At 41.5% G+C, this 17987-nt stretch overlaps 1 protein-coding gene across 10 annotated transcripts in view; it reads right to left on the bottom strand.

Moving 5' to 3' along the window:
• RBM33 (RNA binding motif protein 33) overlaps nt 1–17987 on the bottom strand; it is a 109008-nt gene that overhangs the window by 78069 nt on the left and 12952 nt on the right. For 8 of the 10 annotated variants that reach the window (XM_061166210.1, XM_061166208.1, XM_061166203.1 and 5 more), the window contains exons 3-6: nt 12371–12419; nt 9243–9319; nt 6887–7196; nt 3144–3260 (exon numbers count right to left, since the gene is read on the bottom strand). In XM_061166210.1, the coding sequence (XP_061022193.1) occupies nt 3144–3260; nt 6887–7196; nt 9243–9319; nt 12371–12419 (553 nt within the window). The remainder of the gene's footprint in view (nt 1–3143; nt 3261–6886; nt 7197–9242; nt 9320–12370; nt 12420–17987) is intronic. The other 2 variants (XM_061166206.1, XM_061166207.1) reach the window with 1 other exon arrangement.

Genomic DNA, 17987 nt, shown 5'->3' with positions numbered 1-17987 from the left:
CCAGCCGGCTCTCAGACAAAGAGGGCCAGGTGACCCTGCACAAAGGGAGCCATGTTACGGGGGGACCTGAGTTCAGGGGACTGTTACCATGAGCACAAAGCGGGCCTGCCCCTTGCTCCAGAGAAAGATACGTCTTTCCTTGAAAAGACAGGAACAAAGGGCAGTCAGTGCCCTCCTCCCCAAACATGCACAGACACGAGAGAACTGTGGAAGACTGTTTCCCATCTCCAAGGTAGTCCTCCAGTAGAATAAATACCTGACCAGGATTTTTATTTTTGCCAATATTAAGATAGGTTAGAATTCACAACTGCCTTACTTTTATTAAATATATTTTATACACTTAGTAATCATCTGTCTTATTTTTGTATTACCTTCTCACATTTTTTTGCCCTTCTTTTTACAGGAGTGCTCATCTGTATATACAGAACACACCGAATACATTAACTTTACTAAATACATTACTACGAACTTGTTTATAGTGTTTTGGGGTATTTGTGTATGATAAAATCATTCTTTTCCTTTATGGCTTAAAAAGGCGTAATACCAAGAACAGTAGAGTAAAACCAAAACAATTTGGTGTGCATTTTTTCCCCATTCTCTATGATGTCCTTAATCATGAAACTCCCAACGTTAGCTGAACATGCTGTCACCTAATAAAACACTATATTCGCCAGCCTGCTTTGCTGTGAGGTACAGCCATGTGACTAATGAGTAATTAATGAGACGTTTATGAAGTGCTGTTTGAGAACTCTGGGATATCTCCTCAAAATATGGGCACGGGCCCGTTCAGCCTCACTGCAATCCACTTCCTGGATGTGGACCACGAAAAGCACAGAGCCCCGGAACTGCATGGAAGTCTGAAGAAGCCTGGGCACCAGGCTACCTGGAGAGGCCAACACCAGATCTGAAACACTTTGGGGAATTTTTTGACGTTAGTGAGAAATAAACTTGTACTATTTGGTGACTTTTCTGTTTCGAAGGTGAGCCTAAAGCTAGCACACTATTATTCAAACGTTTTCTTTGAATACATGTAAAATCTGGTATTAACTAATCTCAGATCAATACTGGCAGAAGGTTCAAGGAAGGGGTCTAACTTCTGCCCCAGTGATTAAGCATTCCTAAGTATTAATATGTCTGAGATATTATCATATTAATTCATACATGTCACAAGTTCATTTACTTTATGGGCTGGGACTGATCATTAGTGTTCCTCCAAAGACACCTCTCTCTCTCCCTGAATCTCTCTGTTCAGAAGACATGAAAATGGAAGGAACGATTACCATTTTTAAATAATAACCCACTTTTGCTTCAATATTTCAATGAATACAGCTCAGGAACCAAAGTTTGAAATATCTAAATCTACAAGTCATACCCTCTGTCAGTTCCAGAAGGCATTCAAGCTAAAGTGTAACACCTGTTAGAAGTCTTATTATTTAACTGCTTTACAATAAAATAGTTTATATTTCCAGAGATCATCTAAAGATTAAAACCTACAAAACCTTTTCTCACTCTAAAATATACTACAAACACAATATGTTATTGTGTAGTAAGAGTAAAGAGAAGTACTTACTACCTAGAATACTGAAAGAGTAAGTTACAGGGGAAAAAAATCAATGGAATTAATTTTTCCACTACAGAGTCTTACAAATTAATGAAGAGGACATGAACTAACTGACGGGCACTGGGTCCCTCAGTTTCCCTCTCAGCTACTCACCCTCAGAATGATCCCCACAGCCACCTCCATCAGGCCCCTACCCACAGACCGTCCTTTAACGACTTTTCAGCTCTCTCTCAGACCTAATCGAGGCTCGTACTGGCCTTGCACTGGGCAATGAGTACATAGGATACGGTGCCAAGCATGACCCACATAAATCGGTCTCCCTGAACCTCGAGGCAGGGGCTCATTACTCAGAACAGAGCAGTTATCAGTAGGAGAACCACTTCCTAACATTTTCTTTAGCTTTGGTTCCTTTGGCTAAATATATCTGTCTACAATTGAAGAATCTGGGCAAAGTGATGTTTCTACTATTCTTCTATCTTTTCTCTAAGTTTCCAATTATTTCAAAGAGCAAAAGAGAGAGAAAGCACAAAAAGAAAAATCAAATTTAGCTTACTGGGGAAGAGCAAGGATGTATCCCAGAAAGTGTCTGCACATGTCCACACACTCTGTCACCCCATTGTATCAGGGAAAAGAAAGGGTAATGCTTTGTATACTAGCTCATAAACACTGCTGTAACACCTAATGTAAATAACCTAAGCCAGTGAAATATCACTTTTCATGACCTCTTGGGGGAAAGGGGTAAAGTATTAAGGCAAATAACTGAGAAAAAACATTAAGAAGAAAAAAAAAATCTTAAACCAACAAGTTCTAAGACTACAGAATGATTTCATGGCTTACACGCTTGACCCATGGGTCAACGTTCTAAGGTTGGAAAACAGAACTCACCGGCTTCCATCTCACAGCACACCCCAATCTGTCCTGACAACACAGAGTTCTCCAGATGTGCTTCACGAAAGGTTACCTCTTCCATAAAGTCTCAACACCCCAACCCACCCTCAAGACACACACGCGACCAGATAGGCCGCGGTGCGGGTTCTCAGAGCAGCCCCTGAGCCTCTCTCCCAGCAGGTCTTCTACCTTTCCCTCACTGGAAGGCGCCCTCGTCTTCTCTCCCCCACTTTAGACTGCAAGTTCTGTGAGCACAAGAACCAAGCTTCTCAATCATCTGCTTCTTTGATACCTAACACAGCACCTAAATCCAGGGAACTCTGCAGTACCTTCTGAATAATGGTCAAATTTAACTGATGCTAATTAACTTAAGATAATCCCAGTACTTCTTTCAAAGCACTAACATATACTGTGCATTTCAAAAGATTCCTACCCACACCCCATAAAACAGGTAAGACATTCCAACACTCAAAGGGCAGACATCTATCTGGAGAACACAGCTCACCAGAAGTCACTGTCCAAAGATTCTTGCAAGCTCAGGGATTTTGGTTTCTGCTTTTTTAAGTACACTCATACTTCAAAGAGGAGATGTATTAACTTTTCACCAACATTAAAAAGATGCTCATTTTAAATACGGAAGGGAAAAACAAAAAACTAGCAAACTTTTGGACTCTTTAAAAAGATGAACAAATACCTCTTCGGTTTCAGGATCAACCTGGGAATCAGTAATCTCATCTAATTCCTCTTCAGCAACACAGTCTTCCTGCTCTTTCATCCCTTGTTGCCCACAAGCCTGCAAGTATTCTTCATCCTAACAGCCATTAAACAGAAAATAAGTTTTTCTCACATTGCTTTGGGGCTTTTAAGCACTTTTCATCTTCATGACTCATGCTTAGCTATGTTAGCAAAGTGTACTATGCCAATGACCATCTGAGCAGAAAAGCACTCAGCACAAAACCAGAATGGGACCTCCCCTGAGCGTCAATGAGAGCAAAGCGCAGTATGCCAGCCTGGTCGGTACGGGGAGTGGCATGGACTCTGCCTCAACCTCCAGGGACCCCGACACAAAGCTCTTCTCAAAATCAACACCAAGGAGACGTAATCTTAAAAAAGAAAATGTGTGTGTGCTTGCACAGAGCAGCTCAGCAGCAGCACTGGGGCTGGAATCACGCCCAACCTAAACTATTTTTACAGCAATAGAAGACAACAAAAGTACGGGCAATTCAATTCAACACAGGCACTGTATTAAAATTGCATGTTAGAACTAGTTTCTCCATCAGCCACTCCTCTGAATTAGAAGGACGATCGCAGGTCTGCATGGAATGTAAGGAGCATGGCAGCAGGCAGGCAGCTCTTAAAAACACAGGGAAGGAAGCCGGCAAACTGCAAGGAAAGAAGGGCTCCAACAGGTATTACTACGTGTAACGGCTCCCCTCCAGGGGAGCTCAACTTACCCGCGTCCCTGGCCACCAGCTACAGTGAACCATCGACAGTTACAAGGCGGGGGAAGAGCAGACGAGCCGTGGGACCTGCACAGCCCACTGCTCGGGGCCCAGCAGTCTCGCCGCAGAGAACTGCAGCAGCTCACAAGGTGGGGAGCGCCTGAGGCCCCCCAGCTGTCTCTCAAGGCTGCCCCTACATACTGCATTTTACTTCCCCAAGGAAACTGCTACCGTTCCACCTCAAAGGGCAACCATCACTACCCACGACCCACTGAGAGCAGGACTGTTCAGATTTCAAAGAAGGCCGTAAGAAGCAAGCAAGCGAACAGACAAGGTAGCACAGTCCACCCCACGGAATTCTCACCGGGAAACAAAAATCCGCTACCTGTTACACAAATTCCCAATCTAAAGCTGTTTTTACAGAACACTGCTTTACAAAATCTCAATCTATGCTAACTTTAAAGGCACTAAATCTAGTTATGCTCAGCAGCACCTGACAATGTTCTAATATCCTGTTGAATAATAAAGAATTTACATCTCTTCCTAATACAAGAACACAAGTTTTTATATCAAATCTCAATTCACCTTCTCAAGATCAGGAGAGCAAGTCAAAAAAAAAAAAAAACTGCTTTTGAGTATGACAGCAAAGAACACTACAGTTTACTATCAACTTTTCAGGTAAGTGTCCCTTCTAGTTGTAACATTCGGCAATATTATAATTCTACTCCCAGTTACAGAATCCCTCCATCTGGCCTGCGTGAGCTCAGATAGAACACACTCGGGATCAGCAGAGAGCTCAATTCCAGCTCCGGTGTATGAGTCAACACAGCCTAACCAGGACACAAACCACAGTTAAATACACCATTTAATAAACTAAAATACCTCTGGGACATTCAGGGACGCAACCGACTCATATGTCCGTTGGTCTAATGATGAATAACTAACTAACCCGTGCCCCAGTGACGGCCTAAGAACACAGGGAGAGGCCCTCACCACAGAGCTGGGGAAGCATTTCACAGCTGGAGTGCATTCTTCCCTCCCCACGCAAAGAGGAGGCATTGCCCGAGTCTACTGTGACAACTATCAAGAAGAAACAGGAAATCTTAAACCGGGAAGAAAAGAAAGAGCATGGACATAAACCTGGATATACTGAGGGGGGCTGACACTGCTCCAGAAAGATACTGACCTTCACCTCACCTTTAAACTTTATAACTCTCAATAAAAATATTGAGACATTCAGAATTCTTAAGTAAACTTCCAGATTTTTTTAATTCTGAAAAAATTCATTTTAATGTAGATAAGTACTGTGACTGTATTGAATTTGCACATTTTTTTTCAATACCTGAATCTTAGGCACAAGATGTCAGATGGTTTAAGTTGGATTTTCTACAATGAGGAGCTTAAATGTAACTTAACTCCAAGTTTGGAAAACAAGAGAGAGAAATTCCTCACTTACTAGAAATCCTCTTTACAACAAACTGCGAGAACACCGGAGAGAGGGGCCTCTTCCGTGACCATGTGTAGGCACTACCAAGCACTTCCCACACAGTGACTGTTCCAGTAAATTCTAAGCCCTCAGAAGGCAGGGGCCATGCTTCATGTTTCAGCAATTCTCGTGTCCCCACTGCTTCCACACTGGTAAAGATCTGTTGAAATGCTGAACTTACAAGGGATACGACTGACCAATCACCTCACCTTAGGGATGAGTAGTAGAGGTAACACAACATTAACCAGCAGATACTTGGGCACAGTTTTAAAAGATTTTGACCTAATTTTTAAGGACCATTTTAAACTAGTGTCTCACTTTAACACAGTACATGAACACACTATAAACCAGAGATCACCAGTCCACACTACTGTAGGGTTTATTACCAAAACAAACCATTACAGAGTTATCGAAAGAACAAGGACTCACGATGCCTTTTATACGACTCTGTTTACCAAAACTACACACATCTTTTCGTGATTACGTCTACTAAAGAGAAAGCACTCAAAAAGAATCAAACCTTAAAAACAACTATTGAGATATGGAAACACAACCATGTCTGGGACTAAATATTCTAAGGCTCCATATAACAATCTCTTTCAAAACTACACACACACACACACAAACACACTTTTTCCTCAAATGAAAAGTCATTTACTCTGAATGAAAACATAAAGGCAGAATTCTCACCCTAAATCTGCTGACCCACAACCCATCCCAGCAGCCCCCAACACAGCACCACAGGAGCCCAGCATGCTGAAAACCCTAAGATCCTACGCATCTGCGGAAATCTCGCCCTTCCAACAGAATTTCACTAAGTGCTTATTTCATAAACAAATCTCTCCCAATAAGGAATCATTAAGACAGATGATCTTTCACTAATACCTTTTTCTTTTTGACTGTTCAACCTTAAAAAAAAAAAAACAAAAAAAACCCCTACCTACCAAAATCACCTTTCTGAAATAAAAATCAGCACAATCTCTGCTTCCTGATTACAGATAACAAATTGTGTGTGACATTTCCTAAACTAACCTCCAATCTCTTTATTCATGTTTAGACAGTTCTCAGTTACAAAAAAGGATGAATGAGCAGGACATCAATCACTCTGGAATATTAGCACCTTAAAGATGTCTTTAGCAGGTCAATAATCTTTTCACCTTAGAAGGACTTTATCAGATCTTGTCTAAAGCCTGGATAAAAGCTCTGCATTAAGTACTTCTAACAATTGACAGTGTATCTCCACCACACAAAGCTGTTTTCTTCCTTAGGGTGCAATCCTCAAGGTCACAATTCTGTGCAGCCTTCCACAATGACAAAGGAGCATTCGCTCCGGCCAAACAAGCTGTCAACACAAACTTTGTCATAGCTCAGATAAAGAAACTGGCAGACAGTGATAATAAGGTCTAATTTCCCTCCCTCCCAGGGGAGGGAAATAGATTTCAAATCAGTCTAGAAACCCATGCCCAGGCAGCCACGTTATCTCCGGCCACACAAAGGAGGGCAACTCACTGTGAACTCGTCCAAGGGCTCATTGATCTCGATGTCCAGGACCTCGTCGCTGTACAGCGGCTCCTCCTCGGTCCCCTCCACGTACTCAATGTGGTCTTCGGGGAGCTCAGCGTCGTGCCCCTCATACGGCCCTTCTTCTGGGTACTCGTGAGCATACAGCTCAGACCCACCCGACTTGTGATAGACGAGCTCATCCTCACCCTGCTCATACTCAGACTCCTGCTCTGCAGACTGGTCGTTGGTGTCAGACATCTCAAACGACGTGACCATGTCTGACGTGGCCGTCAGGCTGATCGTGACATCCTGAGCGCTACAGAGGACAGAAACACACAGAAAGGCAGGCAGCTGGAGTGGAGCGCAAAGCTAAACCATCACGAGAGTTAGTGGCTATCAGAGGCCAGCAAGAAGCCAGCTCAGCAACTGGGGAATGCATACAGACCACAAGAGTGGCCACATGTGAGACGCATGTGCCACATTCAGCCAGCACCAGACTCCTGCCGCACGGAGCGCCCGCACCATCATCACTCCCGCAACCTGAGCAGGAGAATCAGGCCAACCGTGAGAAACAGGTCTACCCGGCCAAAGTCCAGGACTGAAACCAGACCACTTTTCATTCTATCTTTCAGAATGAAAAGGGCGGTGTCCATTTTCTAAGACATCCAAGTAAAACTAGGAGTACTACTCTCTAAATTGAAAAATCACAGATTTAATTTTTTTTACTTGGGAGGATAAGTGCTTTACAATGTTTTGCTGGTTTCTGCCATACAACATGAATCAGCCATAAGTCTATATATATCCTCCCCACACTGATGGAATTTTAAGAGCTTTCTTAAATCTATGATGCCAACTATAAACTCATATTTTAAAAAATCAAAACATTAAAAGTCAGCATGTAAATACATTTCAATGTTTATCTAAATCAAGTTTATACTAGCCTCAAATTTTTTAAAAAATAGTTAATTTCTGAGTGAAATAAACAAAGACAATTTTAAAACTGAAAAAAAAATATATTCCACCTGTTAAATCACAACAGACAAATGTCAAACAATTAAGGTGCATAATAACAACATTTAAAGGGCAAGGTTTTAGGGCTAACTCTAAGTTTGCACCCATTAAGTATACAATCCTGACCAAAAAAACTGAACATTCCACACACATGTGAAGATACTACATGGCTAAAAACTCCTAAAAAGTATACTTCAAGGGCAATGTAATTCAAAAGATCAAAATCTAATAATGATACCAGAGAATAAAATTGGGAAACAAATTAACTGGTAGAATAAATAAAACTTACTGTTACCCATAAAAATTTCTTTATGTTAAAAAATATCTATTACACATCTACAACTCAATAATAAATAGCATCTATTTGTTAATTACATTTATACACAAGAAGTGTCTTTATTTTCACAATAAATGTTTCCTCATAAAATTGAAAAGAATTATTTCACTTAACAAGAGTGCAGTAAATACCTCTTCCTCTTTTTATAACAGAGCTTACTATTACAAGCTCTTAGTCAAGAGAAAGATGTTCCCTACTGCCGTGCACTGAATATTTGTGTCCCCCCAAAACTGATGTGTGGAGTCCTAGCGCCCAGTGTGATGGCGTCTGCAGGTGCAGCGGTTGGGAGACGCCGAGTCCATGGGGGGGAAGCTCGTGAATGGGATCAGTGCCCGTGAAAGGGACCCCAGAGGGCTCCCGCCCACCCACCAGCCACATGAGCACACAGTGAGGGTCGGGGGCCTCACTGGCACCCAACCAGGCCACACCTTGACCCTGGACTTTCCAGCCCTCAGAACTGTGAGAAGTAAGTATCTGCTGCTCACAAGCCACCAGGTGACAATATCCTGTTACGGCAGCCCAAACTGACCACATCAATTATATCCAGATAGTCAACTAGAGTCTAACATACAGTCCACAGGAATTTACAAAATGACAATTTAGCTAACTGATATGCGTAAGTAAAAAATGTCTAAAATGAAAACAAACAGAGCAACATCAAACTGGAACCAACATTCCTGAGTCAGAGGCCACTGCCCACATCCAAATAAAGGGATTCTCTAAAAGAGCAGTACAAACCTATCTGGAACTTCCATAACCTGCACTCAACAGAGTTCACAGGTTATTAAATGCAGGACCAGCAATGATTTTAACCAGTTGATCTATTTGTAGTAAAACACATACGGCTTCCACATCAGTTATATTAATATAGTAATTAGTTTATTAATATAATTATATCAGAATATAATCATATGGTAAAGATACAGTACATTATCTTTTATATCCTGCTATAATTATAAATCAGTTACTAGAAATTTAAACAAAGAACATTTTTAATGAGATAATATTCAGTACCAGAAATTTTCTTCGTCTTCATTATCACTCTGTAGGAGATCATCATTTAGCTCTTCATCTGACAAATCCGATTGATTCTAATTAAAGCAAGAAATCTAATTAATGCATGTCACTTCCATAAGAAAACTTGTTACAAAAGTGCAAAATTACGTTGACTGGATTATTTCTAACCTTGTTATTAAAACATTTGCCATTCACAATGTTTTCTCAGTCAAGGTTCTACATATGGCATACTAGCTAACCCCCCCCCAGACTAATGTTTAGATGCTCAGTTAAGTAAGTGCAGCAGAAGCAAGCATAAGGATCATATTATAACTCTAACAAAGGAGACAAAAAAGGACAAGTCCTTTCGTAGTATGATAGAAACAATTTTTTCTTATCATACCAAAAAAAATGGTATCCTTAAGATTTGACTAAATTTAACATAAACAAAAGGAAAAAACAGTGGAATTTTAGAAAAAAGCAGATTTTAGATAACTAGACTGCCCAACTGAAACGGGAAGAGACTAAAATAAAACTCTGGTTTGTCCAGTAGACGGATACATGAAAATAAGCACCACTCGGATTCTCTCTCCTGTTCCTGACAGGTTTGTCTACTCATATTATGAGTTAAGCAGAGGCAGTCTAGCGAGTGTGCCAACTGGTCAAATTTCTAAAGTTACAGGTTTTGTTAAGCTAAATACATACCGGTATCTTAGATTTAAGATGGGGAACCACACACTTTCCTACCTTATTAAAATTATTTCTATGGTATATATAAATTACTACTCTTCCACAACATGCACGCAAGGGCGGGGGGGGGGGGGGGGGGGGGGGGGGGGGCGACTTGATTTTCTCCCTAACGATGAAAGAAATAAACCAGCAATCTTTTCCTGCCATTTTATAGATTATAAACCTAGGCTTCTCAAACATATCTCTATTTACTCTTCATTAAGGTAGTTTTGACACAGGCCAAAAAAAATCCACCTTATTTGTAGTTTTTATTAGTTGCCCATGGACTCTGTCACCCATTAACAGGGATGAGCCAGGCCTGCTATGCATGCGTGCATGCTAAGTCACTTCAGGCATGTCCAACTCTGCAACCCCACAGACTGTAGCCTGTCAGGCACCTCTGTCCATGGGAGTGTCCAGGCAAGAATACTGAAGTGGGTTGCCATGCCCTCCTCCAGGAGATCTTCCCGACCCAAGAATTGAACTCAAGTCTCTTACGTCCCCTGCAATGGCAGGTGGGTTCTTTACCACTAGCACCACCTGGGAAGCCCGGGCCTGCTTTGGGAGAACTCAAATTTAGCTACCCAGGATCACTAAATAAAAGCACAAGAAATCTTTAAAAAATAACAATTCAATAAAGCCAAATTTCATTCAATAACATGCTGTTTCCTTCAGGTTTTTAGTTAAACTTCTAAATACTGGTCGAAAATAAATTAAATTACACACCAAACAAAAAAGTGTGTATGTTGCAGTAGGCCCTGATGGTAATCAAATCTCACTTTTTTGAGTTCTGAGGATTCAACTTTCTATGCTGGTTCTGAACTTAATGAGTAATAGACACAGAAGGCACAAAATAATGATCAAAATGACCAAAACACCCACGTTACTCGAAAAGCTGGAATGGAGGGCCGCACTAAGCCCTGAGGCCACAACTACTCTTGGGATGACCTGGAGTGACGCCTCCTCAGGCAAGAGGGGAACAGCGAGGGTGGACCCTGCTCAGGGTGGTCGGCAGGAAAACAGGGCGGGAAGAGTGAGAAACTAGCCACCAACGCTTGTGATCATGAGGGCCAGGGGGGCTCCCCGACAGAAACACAGGGCAAACAACATCAGGCTTGCCCAAGAGCAGAAATCCAACCGCGGATAAAATTGTTTTACTACAGTTAAACATTTTAACATCTAACTGGTATCCCTCACGAAAGCATTTTAAAAACTTACAAAGGAAAACACATGTTTACCTTAGGGAAGTGAACTCCCAAGTACAGGGAGTGCAAACTAAGCCAGAGGTAGACAAGTCCCCGCTTCCTCTGTGACCACCCCACGCCGAGGACTGGCCCCAGGCCTGCCCCGCCCCAATCACACCACACACAGGCATCCCAAGGCCGCCCGAGCTCACAAATGGGTGGGCTGAGGGGCACGCTCACGGCTTCTTCCCTTGCAGTCATTCTGACCAGGCAGGGTTACAGGTAACAGAACGAATTCCTCTTTAGAGTAACAGGGGATGAGAGAGGAAAGGCTAGGGGAAGCCAAAGCCAGGACGGTGCAGGCCTCGGGGGCAGGACAGGAGAGCGGCTACAGCCACCAGTGTACTGAGTGAGAGGCAGGAAAGGGGCGGGGCCGGCACTCCGCCAGGACCGGGAGTTATAAATGAGAGGAAAAGGAAAATCTCATCAGACCTGACAATCAGACAACTGATCGGACCTGATCACCTAAGAGAACAATGAGCTTCAGTGTAACTGCTGACAGTAAGGAGCCATCACAGTCCGAAGACTTTAAAACAACTAAGCATACAACTAGCTTGATATTTAGTGAGACCAACAAGTGTCTTTAAATTGTTATTAACAATTTAAAAAAGCAAAAAAAAAAAAATTAGTATTTCACTTTAATATTTGGCTTTTCATTTCTATTTTTAATATATGTTTCATAATGTTCAAAATATATTGGTAGAGTTACGTTATACATATATAAATACATGATACATAAATATACACATTGGAGATAACGGCTTCCAAGTTTTTACTTGATCAAAGAAGTTCATATTTGAGGATAATTTTATCCTTATATCTGAATCCCAAAAAGTAAATTTCAGATTCAGCATTCAAAATATTAACCACCAAATGTTAAGTTCCTTCAAGGCAAGTGGTAGTTTTATTACAACTTTCATACACTCAATACCTGCTAAAATGCCTTGACATGCCAGAAACTAAAACATTTGCTTCAAAGGATTTACTGCCTGAATTACAAGTTATCAGAGAATTTACGGATATATAGTCAACTCTTTGCATATAAAAAGTAATCAATTCACAAAATTTTAATCTATACCCAACTTTCCAGTAACACATCCCATGCATAAGACGTATTCCTTATTTTAAATGCAATTAAATATCACTTAATCTCAGAAAGACCTGTATTGTTACCTTTTTTCCAGAGAGCAAATCCTCTCCAAGTAAGTCATCATCAAGTTCACTGTGGGGGAAAAAAGAAAAGATGTGACAACATTTTATTCCTACTAAACGCTGGAAAGTTTGCAGACCACTGGGGACATTTACCCAGGACTTTAGGGTTTGGGCGCTTTCACAGTAAGCTTGCTATCTTTTCCTTTATCTTCATTAATAATGAAAACACATTTTCAAATATACAGGGAACATCTGATCCCTTAAGTATGGGAGTCTTTGCTGTAACTAGTGGCTCTCACTAGACTTCTTAGTTTTTCACCTCAATACGAGATTCACTTCTTTGGACTTGTTCATTAATGAGCAAAAGAAGAAACCATACGTAATATCTATGCTTTCTCTTATCTTCGAAACATATGATGAAACAGGAAAAGACAGATGCCCCAATATCATTAACTAGGAAAATTAAAACCAAAACCACTGGGAGACCATTTAACACTCATCAATTGTAAAAACTTAAAAAATGAAAAATCAATGCTTATGAGAACATTCAAGTATATCATAAAAACTAAAGGAATTATTTTTGTATAACAATGAAGTCGTGTCAGCTGTCTGCAATTTCTGGTCAGCATGCTTATGTTTTGAAATGATCAAAAGCAGGTTTTCTCATAATTAAAATAGAAACCCTTAGCAGATGAGAAACCTGGAGACATGTCCCACTGCTTCCTTTTTTTTTTTTTTATTTTTGAACTGATGGAAGATAGCTACCACTAAATTATGTCATTTTTTCCTTACTTTTGTATTTATTAAGTTATGTCTTTTTAAAGCAAATGTCTAAGGACTAACATCTAGAAGAAGCAAACACAATTATGATTCTAGGTACAAATGCCAATGGAGACTCAACTGTACCAATGTTATTATAATTGTTGCTTGGGTTCTGGTTACAAATTTCTATAGGTTCTGAGCACTGTTTTACCCAAAACCCACGTTTACGTCTAGTGTGCTACTCTGCAGAATGACAGAATATCCTGGAATGCACATATGAAGTTACAACAGAAATTCAATGCACTATCTTTTAGAACTAGAAACAAATTATTTCATTCCTGCACTGAGTATCTCTTTTATTATTTTAAGTTACCCTACATAAATCCTATACCATCATTTTATAGATAAAGAAAATAGGGACAACAGATTAAATGATATGCCCAAGGTCACAAAGCAGAGACAAATCCAGGACAAGAACTTAGCTCACTGAAAAAACCTTTCATGGACCTGCATAAATACAAGTTATCAGAGAACAATGTATAACTTCTTTCAACATTTTCAATCCTCAAATCATCTAATCATCTTTCAGATACAATTTCTGTATCTTCATTGCTACACTCATTCTCCAATGGTGAGGAAAGAAACACTTGCTAGTCACAATATTTACAATAACTGCTTTTGAGAATTTGATTCTAGATGATCCAAAAAATATAAGTACGTCTTTGAGGACAAGCACCCCTCTGGAGCATCACTCTAAATAACTGAAAACAGAAGGTAATGTCATTTGCCCAGGGGATACTAACTGGGAAGAACTCTTAAAAACCATAGTATGAACAGGTGCTAGTCATCACATAGGCAAAAATCCAGAAAGTGTTGGTGCCTCTTGCTGACAAATAGATGGAAATAAGCAATCAGTGACTATGACGACTATTTTTCCTAAACAAGAGCATTTTTTAAAAGATAAATGAAAATTTTATCAGCTGTAAATGAAGAGTGTACAGAGATGAATAGCTGTTTCCATGACTAACAAAGATAGTAAGAGAGCGTCAAATAAGAGGGCAAGAGGAGAGATTAGCCGCACAAACAACAATATCCATCAGTTGCAGCTCAAGCAACCACTAACGTCCATTCCGTGTACTACACGGCAAGAATCACTCCACGTGTTGCACACACACTCGCTCTTGTGCTGACATTCTGAAACGGAGCGGGACCGTGTGGCCCTTTCCCCCACCATGTCCTCGGCCCACCTTCTGCCAGTGGAAAGGTTTAGTCAAAGAGTAAGTTTAATCAGAGAAGTGAAGAATGCTCAAACAAAGGAAAACAGTCAAAGGAGACTAAATAATAACAATGTAGTCACTAAGCATAGTCAAGGACCTTTAGTTCTTTCTCAAGTGAAGTGAGGTCACTCAGTCAAGGCTCTTTGTGACCCCATGGACTGTAGCCTGCCAGGCTCCTCCATCCATGGGCAAGAATACTGGAGTGGGTTGCCAATTCCTTCTCCAGAGGAACCATCCCAACCCAGGGATTGAACCCAGGTCTCCTGCATTGCAGGCATACTCTTTACGGTCTGAGCCACCGCAGAATCTTTCTCAAGGGTTATAGATAATATTCTGAGCCATATCTTGTAATGGCTCTGTCTTATAGATACTAAAAGCCCAGGTGGAGAAGTTAACTACACGATGACCAGACTGTACCCAGGACTTGAGCTGCCATAATTCTGAGAACTGACCGCAAAGAAATGGGAATGAAAGATTGAGGGCAGGAGGAGAAGGGGACAACAGAGCATGAGATGGTTGGATGGCATCACCGACTCAATGGATACGAGTTTGGGTGGACTCCGGGAGTTGGTGATGGACAGGGAGGCCTGGCGTGCTGCGGTTCATGGGGTTGCAAAGAGTCGGACACAACTGAGTGACTGAACTGAACTGAGACCCCAGAACTGAAGATTAAGTGTACCTAAAACAACCAAGATGATGCTACTCAGACCACTGATGACCAACTGAAGATGACTGTTACAGATGACTGTGCTGTTTCTGCATGTAACCCACCTCACCACCACTCTGTCTATAAATGCTTTCCTTTGCTGCTTCTTGGGCAGGGGGAGGAGTCAGTCTTTGGACAGATGTCTGCCACCCTCCCCACCCCAGCTGCCAGCACCTAAAATAAAGCAAACTTGCCTTTCCACCAGCCTGGCTTGTTTACTGACTTCTGAGCGGCGAGCAGCCTGACCCCCAACACATACATCTCCGTAACCAGAACATAACCCCGTCAAGCACACATCATTCTCCACTTTTTACATGTGAAAACAAGGATTCAAGATGTTAGATAACTGGCCCAAGATCACCCTGCTACCAAGTCAGAAACCAGATGAGTTGAGACAGTCTAGCACCAGAGGCCAAATGCTACCTACTATGCACACACCACACAAAAATTAAATGTACTTCTCCACTATTATCATAAAGCAGGATCCTTATAAAGAGGTACACAAAAGGGAAGAAATTTGTAAAATATGAAACACTACCAAAATGACATCAATGGTCACCAGAATCAACGAATTAATGGGAGTGAGCGGCCCAAATAGCCTCTTTTCCAAGGGGTGAGCAGTAATTCTCGCAGACAATAGAGGTACTTAGAAAGTGACAGAGTACCGAAAGGATGAGGCGGCATTCTGCATCCCACTGCACAGCACCTGAGAGGCTTCACCAGCCACCACTAGTTGAGGAAGACAATCAGATCTTTGGGAGCAGGTATATGTTTACAAACCAACAGAATTACATGGGAAACTTCTCAGGAAACAGGTATTTTGCAGGCAGTCATGGCTCAGATGGTAAAAATCTGCCTGCAGTGCAAGAGACCAGGGCTTGAACCCTGGGTTGGTACTCTTGCCTGGAGAATCCCATGGACAGAGAAGCCTGGTGGACTATACAGTCCATGGAGTGGCAAAGAGTCAGGCATGACTGAGCAACTAACACTTTCACTTTCTTTCACCTGGCTGCAGCCTTTCAAAATCAGAAATATAAGTGACAACAAACACTGCACCTGAGCAGTCTCCACGTGCCTCCCCACTCCAGGCCACCCTCGGCTGCCCCCTCCCTGCCAGCTCCAGGCCCTAGAAGGGCTCCCAGCTCTGGCCCTTCTTCTGGATAGGCCTGGCCCACGGAGGTCTCGACAGAACGTCACAAGGCGGAGGCGACAGCCGCTCGCTCCCACCTGCGCTGCTCCAGCACCACCCACTCTCGCCACAGTGGCTCCCGCTGGACCCTGGGACATCACTTCTCCAGGAGACCGGCTGCTGCACTCGGAACACCTCATCGACTCTTCCTGCTTACTTAACACCCTCCCATTAAAAAAACCCTTCATCAAATGACCTTCAGTTAAAACCTTTTGAACATGCTCTTTCCTATCTGGATATATAGCCTGTTATATTTTCTGACTCTTTCTTCTTAACTTTCAAAATTCACCCTCTATTACCCAGGACATGGAAGAGGTTATTTTATGCTTTAGCAATATCAAATAAAGAAATACACAAGATACTGAGCCTCCATATGCAAACATGCACAGAAGACGAGTAAAGAAAAGAAAACTGTTCAGAAACAACACGGGACAAGGGCTATTCACCCTGGAAAGGGCAAGGAAAATCAGAGCCCTGCCTCACACTATAAACAGAACCCAGCTCCATCAGAGCAGAAGCCAACCAATGTCATGACAGCCAAAATAAATCCTCACTGAACAAATATTGGGGCAATTCAAGCATTAATAAGATAACAATCATAATGGGTTATAAAAACACACATGCAGTATTTAAATCTATGAATTCAAAATGGTTCAAAAACAAAACACCCCTGGAAGATGCTAAGGAACTAACCCATTATTTTGAAAACTGGTAAATAAAAGTAAAGAATCAGGCACTTACTCTATACCTCAAAAGAACCAAGTATAATTACAGAATTATCACAACTAACAGAAACAAGAAGGATTGACAGAATGAGAATATCATCACTTGGACCATCTAAATGGTTGCTAACATGGCAAAAAGAAGTTAACAAGACTCTAGGAAGCTCCTGCTGGAGGAACAAACGGCCAATGACAACATTGAAGAGCCCCTAACTTATGGGATATGGATCTTTTGCACTCCAAATCAAACTGTAAGAGAGAACACAGAAACACATCCACACCACACATATGTATGTATTTGTAATATATATGAAAGTGTCAAAGTGTTAGTCACTCAGTCGTGTCCGACTCTTTGCGACCTCATGGCCTATAGCCCACCAGGCTCCTCTGCCCATGGGATTCTCCAGGTAAGAATACTGGAGTGGGTTGCCATTCCCTTCTCCAGGGGATCTTCCTGACCCAAGGATCAAACCCAGGTCTCCCGCATGGCAGGCAGATTCTTTACCATCTGAGCCACCAGGAAACTATATATATGTGAGACAGTCAGGAAAGTGTGAACATTAATAAGACACTCATATTAAGCAACTTAATCATACATAACTCTATTATGGCTATATTTGTAAATCGTTTATTTTTTAGAGAGGTACAATCTGGTATGTTTTCAGATGAAATTATGTCTGTGATTTGAGAAGGATTACAGAGATCACAGATAAAACAACCATGCTACATACTGACACTGCTGAAGCTGAAGGATGGTACATTACCTACACTGGACTATTCTATTTTCATATACACTTCAAATTCTAAGTTTAAAAAGAAAAATCAATCAATTTCAGGTAGGTTATATATGTAACTATTAAAAACATACACACACTTCAAAACCTTCCTAGGAACATCGAGAGTACAGAGTAGGAAGAATTCCTTACCAACATAAGGCAGAAAGCTGCTAGACTGACATCATGCACCTCCTGAAGAGATGCCC

The sequence above is a fragment of the Dama dama genome, chromosome 18 (assembly GCF_033118175.1).
Source record: "Dama dama isolate Ldn47 chromosome 18, ASM3311817v1, whole genome shotgun sequence".
Lineage (NCBI taxonomy): Eukaryota > Metazoa > Chordata > Mammalia > Artiodactyla > Cervidae > Dama > Dama dama.
The sequence above is the reverse complement of the archived record's forward strand: the minus strand, read 5'-3'. Positions and strand labels throughout refer to the sequence as shown.